Source organism: Gracilinanus agilis, chromosome 3 (genome assembly GCF_016433145.1).
Source record: "Gracilinanus agilis isolate LMUSP501 chromosome 3, AgileGrace, whole genome shotgun sequence".
Classification (NCBI taxonomy): Eukaryota; Metazoa; Chordata; class Mammalia; order Didelphimorphia; family Didelphidae; genus Gracilinanus; species Gracilinanus agilis.
Genome location: NC_058132.1, coordinates 66670257 through 66679872, shown reverse-complemented (window position 1 = coordinate 66679872; position 9616 = coordinate 66670257). Strand labels below are relative to the sequence as shown.

Below are 9616 nucleotides of genomic sequence, written 5' to 3'. Positions count from 1 at the left end.
GCCATTTCCTTCTCCAGCTCATTTTACAAACTGAGGCAAACAGGGTTAAGTGACTTGCCTAGAGTCTATGGCTGGATTTGAACTCAAGTCTTCTTGACTCCAATACTGGCATACTATTGACTGTTCCACACCACCTGGATGCTTCTTAATAGTCCTAGTGATGTTAAAATTCTCTGTAGGAGAAAGAACTTTTGGAATTGGAATATAGATGAAAGCACGCAATTTTCCCCTTTAGTTTATTTGGAATTTTGTTTGGGGGTTCTGGCCTTATATGATTATTCTTTTACAAAAATGAATGATATGGAAATGTTTTTCATGATATACATGTATAATAACTCAAATCAAATTGTTTGCCAGCTCTGGGAGGAGAAAGGGAGGGAGACAAGTTAGATCATATAACTTCAGAAAACTTATGTGGAAATGTGTTATTATATGTAACTGATAAAAAATATCTTTATAATACAAAAATTAAAAAAATTCTTTGTAGTGCTGAAAACTTGAAAGACCATTTAAATCATCCTGGCACAGAAAGAAAACTAGATTTGGAAACTTAGTCTTGGTCCTGACACTTATGTTCTATGTGAACTGAAGCAAGTCACTTAACTAATCTGGGCCTCTTCTCTATAAAACTGAAATCTTTGCATTAACTCATAGTGATGTTCTGAAAAACAAATGAGATCATGCAAAGAACTTATAACTGATAGTTAACTCTAACCATATCTTTCCAATGTCAAGAAAAAGCAATTGCACATGTTGGGTGGATTTCCTGTGGCTAACTTATAGGAAGATCAGGAATAGGTTAGACGGGCCTGGATAGGTAGTAAGCTGTAACATTAAAGGCAAAAACCAATTCTCCAAATCAGTGAAATTAGCTCAACTTCAGTATTTACACACACACAGGCTATTATCTAGTCCACTCCCTTCATTTTGCAAGTGAGGCCACTGAAACCTTTTCCAAGGTCATACAGCAGGTTAGGGATGGGCCTTATCAGAGAATAGGTCTCTTAGTTCCCAATCCTGTGTGCTTCCCACAGGCTTATGGTTTCTCATTGTTATGACACTGAAGAGCAACAAAGTCCTTAGAACATAGTAACTTGTTTCAAAATCAATGGAAGTGCCCATACTGGCATTTTAGGCATCTAAGTGGCACAGTGAATAGAACACCTTGGCCTGGAGTCAGGAAGATCTGAGTTTAAATCCAGCCTTAGCCACTTTCTAGCAGTGACCCAGGGTAAGTTACTTAAGGTTTATCTCAGTTTCCACATCTGTAAGATGAGCTGGAGAAGGAAATGGTAAAACCACTCCAATATCTTTGCCAAGAAAACCTCAGATGTGGTCACAGAGTCTGACATAAGTGAACTGACTAAAGAATAGCTGGAATTTTAATGGAAGAATTAGCAGGCAGCTGAATGCACTAGGTTCTTTTTTTGTTGGTCTACTGTACTGGTACCTGACTGTGGCACTTTGCTGGAGACCAGTTGTCTTCTCTAGCTTTACATTCTCTTCCTTTTTCTGTCTCACCTGCCCCTCATAGCTTGTGGTCTTCAGCTTCTAGGGTTTGCAGGTCTCCGCCCATCCCCCACCCCCACCAGGGATTACTTACTCCCTTTCTTCCAATTGTAACTTCTGAGCTTTTAATAAGACTGGAGTTGATTTTGGTGAAATGGAGGAAAGGCTAAGGAAATGAGACTGAGGAGAGGTAGAAAAGAAAGAGATGAACTCAACAGAACAGAACGAAAGTGATTCCACCTATCTTGCCAGTAGACTTACCATGCTTCCTTAGAATTTACCCCACCTGAACCAGACTACTCACCTTTCCTGAAGTCAATCAGCCAACTAGCATTTATCAAGTGCCTACTCTGTGCCAGGCACTATTCTAAGTGCTGGGGAGGCAAAGAAAGGCAAACAAATACCTGGGGGCAGCCAGATGGCTCATTGGATAGAATGCCAGGCCTGGAGATGAGGTCTTGAGTTCAAATCTGGTCTCAGACACTTTCTAGCTGTGTGACCCTAGGCAAGTCACTTAACCTCCATTGCCTAGCTCTTGCCGTTCTTCTGTCTTAGAACTTAGTAACAATTCTAAGACTGAAGGTAAGGGCTAAAAACAAATACCTATTCTAAGGGAGTTGTGTCAAATGGCAAAAAAGCAGCTTATACATAATTACTTACAAAATATACACAAGATAAATTGGGAGTAGTCTCAGAAGGAAAGAACTAAGATTAAGTCTTCTTGAAGACTTAGCTGAGATTTGAAGAAAGTCAGAGAAGGAAGTAGTGAGAGTTCTAGACATGGGGTACAATCATTGAGGAAGGAATGTCCTGGAAATCTACAATAAGCTGCCAGAATCTTGATTAGGTGATAATAAGAATTGAACATACTTCAAATGAGAAGAAAAGAATTCTGTACCTTTGTCTCAGTTATTCCCTGTGCCTAGCATATAATCTGTCTCCAACTATCTCCAACTGTCTCTCTCCCTGATATTGTGTCCATTGCTTCTTTGCTATGATTATATGCTACTTTCTCTGACCTGCTCAATCACAAATAATATCCAAATACTTTATACCTCAACCAGGTCTGTGTAAATAGAATTAGCCAGATCCCATTAATAGTCAAAAATCTACTCAACCCAGGCGTGCTAATGATGTCACTCCCACCTCCCTTAGTGGGGAGGGGAGAGGAGTTACCCACACGTGACAATAAGTAACAAATCAAGAATAAGGGACTGCCCTTTGGGCAGTCCAAATCAATGCAGAAACTGCCATTTGTCCATTTGAATTAGAGGTGGACCACAGGAAGTGATGAAAGACATGATCTCTTTAAGTAAGTGAGTGAACTTCCTGTGGGGGCAGTTGCCATCTGGAACTGGAGGAAGAAGCATCTCCTGAGACCACAGACAGCTTACACTCTGTATTGTCACGTGGGTAAGTTAGGCTGGCTTCCTTGGCCTAGCTGGGCCAATTATAAACTCTGCCTATCTGGCTGTTGGGCCTTGTGGCTTACAGCTTCATTTATTTAGACTTCTAACCTCCCTCTTCTCCTTATCCCTACTTTACCTTCCTGATTGTAAATAAACTCCTCAACCCGATGCTGACTTGGGTCTGATTTAATTAGACCCAATTAGGTTGATTCCTGGCGGCCACATATTTTCAATATATAGCTATAATAACTAAATTTTAATTCTTACAGTCCATGTTTTTGTGTGTAAAGAGCACTGGATCGAAGAGTCCAGGGATCTTACTGGGAGTTCTGGATCTGCCACTTGCCAATTAGGAACCCAGATCTTTGAAGTCTAGGATCTCCTGTCTCTAGGGCTGGCTCTCCATCCACTGAGCTACTCAGCTGTCCCCTATATCAATCCTTACAGTGGAAAAACAGCAAGGGATGGGCAATCTGGGTTAAGTGATTTGCCCAGGGTCACCCTATGAGGAAGTGTGATGTTATTAACCTTTGAGACTAGCTCCCCTAGAGTGAACTTCACCATTGACCAGAAGTGTCACCTTGGTAAAATCTTTCTCCCACAACTTAACCATGGAGATAAGATTTGTACAATCTATATTAAAGGTCATTTGGAGGGTCAATTAAGAATGCACTTGAGAAAATCTTTTGTTCATTTTAAAAGGGCTATGCAAATACACCCTTACCACTAATCTCTGGGTTCCAAATAGTAATCACATCCTTCCAGATGCTGATGCAAGCTCCTGCAACTCCATACTTTTTGTGGGGATTCTCAGGCCACTGGGTTTCCCTAGTTCTCCCTCCTCCTCCTGTTTCTCTCTCCATGTTCTTTCAAAAGCAAAACTGGGGCATATTTGGTTTGGCTGACTGATGTAAAAACTACCTGTTATCTAGCATAAAGACAAATAAATTCCTTGATGTGAGGGCTAAAAATTATACCTAACACCTCAAGTTCCCTAGTATCCTAGTAGATAGGGAATTGGAAGATGACAGAAAAAAGATTCAACAGTAGTTTGTGATATGATCGTTGACTTGGTTAAATTTTCACCATCCAATGACACCAAAAGACATTGTTTGTATCAGAAACAAGTCAGGAGATGAAGTTTTACATGTGTCTCTAGTCCTATACAGTATACTGGCTATCAATTATCCTTTACTCCCTGTATTCTCCATGAGTTACTAAACTAAGGTTGTAGAGGACAATGCAATCCATCAGATTTAAATACTTTCCTATGTAAAAATTTAGTATAAGGTGGGAAGCAAGCCCCAAACAGTCTCGTTTCACATTCCTTGAAAAAAACTTGACTGCTTTTCTTAATTTATTTCTTTAGACATTCTGAAAAGCGAAATGATCTTTCAAGTGCCAAATAGGATGTTTTCTTGGTCCCAATTTGTCATGACTTCACTGGAACATGTGAACCTGCTGACTCCTGGATGTTGTTCTCAGCTCTCCTATCTATTCCCCCTCAGGCCCCTAGTTAGATCCTTATCCATGTCTTATCCACTAACTTTGGGTGGATCTCCAGGCTTTATCCGGGACCTTCTTTTGGTGACTTCATCAACTGCCATGGGTTCTATTATAATTGCTATTAAGATTATTCCCAGGTGTCTTTATTTACTTGGCCTGAGTCCATTTCCTAACTACAATTCAACATCATGAATTACTTTACTGGACATTTTAAAAGTGAATGTTCCATAGGTTCCTCAGATCTGGTATGACCAAAACAGAATTCATCCTCAAACCCATTTCTTTTCTTTTCTGAACTTCTGAATTTGAGGTCAACATCATCATCCTAGACACCTAGGCATTAGGCCTTAAGTGTCATCCTTGATTGCCCACTCTCACTCTCCATATCTAATCTTGTCATTTTTATTTCCACTATATCTCAGGCATGTTTCCTTTACCTACACATCCAAGATAAGGATATTTTAAACTGTATATACTGTTGGCATCTCAAACTCAACATATCTTAGATAAGTCTTTATCTGATCATGTCACTCTTCTAAATTCCAGCTGCTATTGCTAGGATCAAATATAAGTTTCTCTGGAAGTTAAAGCTCTTCCCATCTACCCCCACCCCCTTTTTAAAAAACATTTTTAGTCTTCTATGCAAGGGTTCAGCTATGCTGGCCTATCTGCTCTTCCTTATACAACATTCCATTTCACCTCCGCTTTCCTACTGGCAGTGGGATATATCTGACTCTTCTTCATCTGTGCCTCTTGGAATTCCTGCTTTCCCTTAAAATCCAGCTCAGGCATTACTTTCTACATTGAGTCTTTCTTGATCAGTGCCCTTCCAAAATGGCCTTGTATTCATTTTGCATATATTCTGCATAGCTTTATATTTACATGTATGTGTTTCTCTGGTCAAACTTAATATTTAAGGACCATCAATCAAACCATATAAATCCACTTATGACCATGTCCCCCAAATAATGTATCTTTCTCCACAGCATAAGAAGGCACCTGGAAGAAAATCAGTCACCACAATTTATTATTACCATTTGGTTACAGGAAAAAGTCTATCAAGGTAGGGAGTATGTCACATTGGGCACACAATGGTGGTCAATGATGCCATATATAGACCAAGGCTGACCACTGAACAATAAGACAATTAGTTTAATCATCATGTTTAAGGTGTTTAATCTTGCCCTTATGACGCTCAATTTCTTTCTGCAGACGCTGTATCTCCTTCTCGTGGTGGCTAATTTCTTCTTGATGGTATTTCCTCAGGGCAGCCAGTTGCTCTTTGTTCTTCTCTCTACAATGACATACCACCTCTGGGTTTGACCCACAATTCCCACTCTAGAGGACCTTGTCCTATATGTGGCCTCAAGCTTTTACACAGCAAGAACAAATATGTCCCTCTCTTAGATTCTCCCATACATGTGGATGACTATTTCTTCTCTCTTTCTCTCATATAAGGAAGGTCTCTTTCAACTCTAAAATATTATGGTTCTCAAGTGAGGTGTTAAGAGCACACAGCATGTATATTAAAGGTGGGTTTTGCCTTACCCAGTGATTTGAAGGGTTCAAGAACTGTCTCAAACATTTTCCTTACCTTGGTGTCACTTAAAGATCCTTGATTGTACTGGTATGGGTAATCTCTCCACCTGTGTAAGTCAGTCTCTCCATGTCTTAATGGGTAGTCTTCATGAGTTATTGTACCCTACAAAGTTCATTACTTGACGGTCAACATTCTAGAGATAGCTCAGTTAGGCTGTTACTGAGGCAATTTGTCATGAAATACAACCTTTAACACCTCTCCAGCTTGGTGTGACCAATCAGAAATTAAGCACCACTTGAAATACCATCAAGAACTCAGGGTCATCTATATACCATCATGGAATAGATTATATTAACATGTGAGTCATTCTTTAAAATTGCTTTCCTTTTAGTGGCCTTTATTAAAATGTTAGTAGTCCTGGGAAGGATGACAAATCATTAAACCTTAAGTGTAAATTAGTTCTGGTTTAAGGAGCCTTTGAGAAGGATGGAATGTGAGGGGACAATCAATGGAAAGTGAATAAGAGTATCCAATCATACACTTTAAAAGTGAAATTGCTTGTAGCTAGAGCTTTTGCTTGTCCCAGCCTTAAAATCACTGCAGAACCCTACTAATCAGTTATCAGAGGACTTTAGTGGGAGTTTTAGACATATAAAGGATATGCTACAACCTTCATAGACTTATGAGAAAAGGGCTTTCTAAGCCTTAAGATGTGCATTAAGTGTTAAGAGAGCAGAAATATAAGCCCCACTTGATAATTTTATTCCTAGGCCAAAACAGGAAACATCTGTGTGCTTCAGATCTTAGGTGTGTGTGTGTTTTTTCCCCTATGGAAGTAGAATGGAGTCTTGAAACTTATTTCATTATTCTAAGAACTCCAGATGAGAAGATTCCCTCTATCAATGCATATGACAACTGTTCTACAATCTGTAGTGATGGAGCAGAGATTCTTAACCTTTCCCCCTCCCCCCCATCAACCTCCCCCATTAGTAATGTGATGAAGTGTACCTATGAACCCCTTCTCAGAATGCTTTTAAACATATAAAATACATAGGCTGAAGAAATCAATATAGTCAGAGTATTTTTTTAAACCCTGACCTTCTGTCTTAGACTCAATACAGTGTTTTGGTTCCAAGGCAGAAGAGTATAAGAGCTAGGCAGTAGGGGTTAAATGATTTGCCATGTGCCCCAGACTTAAGTGTCTGAGATCACATTTGAACCTGGAACTTCCTGGTTCCAGGCCTGGCTCTATCTCCCCAGAGCTATCTAAATGCCCTCATCAAAGCATTTTAAAAACAAGCCATTGAACCTCAGAGGTCCAAGAATCTCTGTCATTGAGTTGCTGGGGTTACAAACTAGTGTATTTATCAGAAGCAGGACATGAGACCCTCACTTTGTGGGTAGCTCCCTATCCACTATTATAAAGCTTCAGGTGAATTTTGAAAATTCTACCATTGCCTACTAAAAGCTTTAAACTTTAATAAGTCAGCATGAGCAATTTAGTTTATCACAATATAAATGCCTGCATGCCATGGAGAATAGACTCTTATGGCATTAAAAATGTTCTTTTGTAAAAATACTCCAATAAATATTAACTGTAGCTTCAACCAGCCTGGATGGCTGCCTACTTGTCCTGACTCCTAGCCCTGATTCTGGCTCAGAACCTATTCTAGGAACACATGGGCATAAACAATAGTGAGGAGGTACTATGGGGAACAGTTAAGAGTTAACTCAGGAAAGGAATATCATTCCCCTTTTTTTGGGAAGAGAGGCCTTGTGACCATTGATAATTCCTTTAATCTATGCGGGGCTGTTTCTTTGTCTGGAAAATAAAATGCTCAGTCCTTTCCAGCTCTCCATTTGAGAGTTGGCCTGCTTGAGAAGCTACCTAGGCCTGGGTTGCCCAATACTGTCGTTTTAGGAAGGCTATGGTGCATTTCTAAGTGTTATCTTTTCATGATCTATGGGGAAACCTGTCAAAAGAGCCCTGGTAGAGGTGAGAATAACAGAATTTAGAGTTGGGACAGAAATCTAAAATCATCTGTTCAATCCTCTCATCTTTACAGATGAGAAAACATGGAGGCAAAGAGATTTGCTCAAGGTCATACATGTAAGAAGTAGCACGGGCCAGGATTCAAAAACTGATGTTTTAATTCTAACTCCAATACCCTTTCAACTTTATTGAAATGCTTGTCAAATCGAACCTGAGGTCTTCCTTTGCTGGGGAGAGATGCCACAAAGACATAAAAGCTCTGCCAACCACGAGGAAGACTTACGAGAGAGCATGGAGGAAAGGAAGGGCAAATCGTGATCTTGACAGCCCTGCCTACTAAAACCGGGAAACCTTAAGTCTCCAGATGGGTGGAGCTGAGGAATTGGGAGGCCAAAAGTCAAATTTCCAGGAAGGCCTTGGGCATCGGAGCCTTTAGGTGCTGTCCCCTTCCAGCCCCTCACCCATTATTACCCGGCGTTTACTTTGTATTTACAGTTCTGAATATAGTATCCAAATCCAAACCCAAACCGGGAGGCTAGGGCTTTAAGAAGAGGGTCTCTTATTTCAGGCCTGCATCACATGGAAAGCACCCCAATACGTGTCGAACTAAAAAGACAGGGGAACGAGGGGTCACCCAGGAAGGGGGGGCTTTGCTGCGTTTGGTGCTCAAGGGTCTAGGGGAGCTAGGGGGAATTCGGAGGTACCAGGATGGGTTGGCCCCAGGGCAGGGGAGTCCCTCGGGGCAGGGTGGCTGGAGGGGGATGGGCTCGGTCCTCACCGGAAGTACCGCTCCTCCTCGGCCTTCTCCCTTCGGCCGAAGGCCCCGCCGGCGTCGCGGATGGAGCCACCGCCTTCACCTCCAAGACTACTAAACTGTGGAGACAAGAGGCGTTGAGAGGGGAGTTAGCAAGGAAAGGCGAGGTGAGGCGAGGCCGGGTCGGGTCGCTCGGCTCGGGAAAACCCGCAGTACCTGGCGGGAGTCCAAGTTATAGCTCCGGGCCTGCATGGTCCTCGCGCCCCAGAGCCCAAGCCCAAGCCGCGCCGCAGTCGCCACAGTACAGGCCATCCTTACAGCTCCAGCTTCCACACCCGCCGCCTCTTTCCCCGAGACCTTCGCTGACGCCGGACCTAAGGCGTTGACGACACTCAAGTGCAGCCAATCCTAGTAGGGGAGGCGGGAATATGAAGGAGAGCAGCGAATCTCGATCAGGAAAGGTCAGTGTTCAGGTGAACAACAGCGACTCCGAATGAGGGGTGGAGCTAAATTTCGACCAATCACCATCAAGGGCCCTGCGGACAACCATGGGAAGATGTAGATAAGAGGGGGAGGGGAGAGGAGGGGCAAGGCGGCTGAGCGCTGGAACCAATCGGATCCTGGTTGGAGCCTGGCAGTTGTCAGCACTGGGAGAAGTTGCAAGTTGGGCACTCTTAGTTAAAAACAAAAATTATTGATAACTTTTGTTTTTATATTCTCCCTGTTTCCAATCACTCCCTTCCCTCTCACCTTCCAGGAAGTTATCTATTGTAGCAGCATCAAAAGAAAGGTTGTTTTCCTCCCTCCCTCCTTCCTTTCCTCCTTTCTTCCTACCATCAATCTGAAAAATAAATCATAACCATTAGAATAAGTTATATGAGAACAAGGCTTTAATCAGGACAAGG

General features: G+C 41.9%; 1 protein-coding gene across 2 annotated transcripts; it reads right to left on the bottom strand.

The window, feature by feature from the left end:
• Positions 1 to 5429: 5429 nt before the first annotated feature.
• On the bottom strand, positions 5430 to 9108 carry ATP5IF1 (ATP synthase inhibitory factor subunit 1). Of its 2 annotated transcripts, none has more exons than XM_044671389.1 (3): positions 8933 to 9108; positions 8736 to 8814; positions 5430 to 5718 (listed from the first exon to the last, which is right to left on the bottom strand). In XM_044671389.1, exons 1-3 carry the CDS (start codon positions 9021 to 9023, stop codon positions 5577 to 5579), a joined length of 312 nt encoding a protein of 103 aa, XP_044527324.1. In that variant the 5' UTR covers positions 9024 to 9108; the 3' UTR covers positions 5430 to 5576. The 2 variants fall into 2 exon arrangements, with proteins under 2 accessions (XP_044527324.1, XP_044527323.1); XM_044671388.1 differs by having other exon boundaries at positions 8736 to 8830; positions 8928 to 9087.
• Positions 9109 to 9616: the final 508 nt, after the last annotated feature.

Excerpts from the sequence above, each read along its gene's own strand:
- ATP5IF1 (XM_044671388.1), bottom strand. The coding sequence starts at position 9,023 with ATGGCCTGTACTGTGGCGACTGCGGCGCGGCTTGGGCTTGGGCTCTGG. Across the intron at positions 8,831-8,927 it reads ATAACTTGGACTCCCGCCAG|TTTAGTAGTCTTGGAGGTGA; the intron begins GTACTGCGGGTT and ends TTGTCTCCACAG. Across the intron at positions 5,719-8,735 it reads GAGGAGGAGCGGTACTTCCG|AGAGAAGAACAAAGAGCAAC; the intron begins GTGAGGACCGAG and ends ATGTCATTGTAG.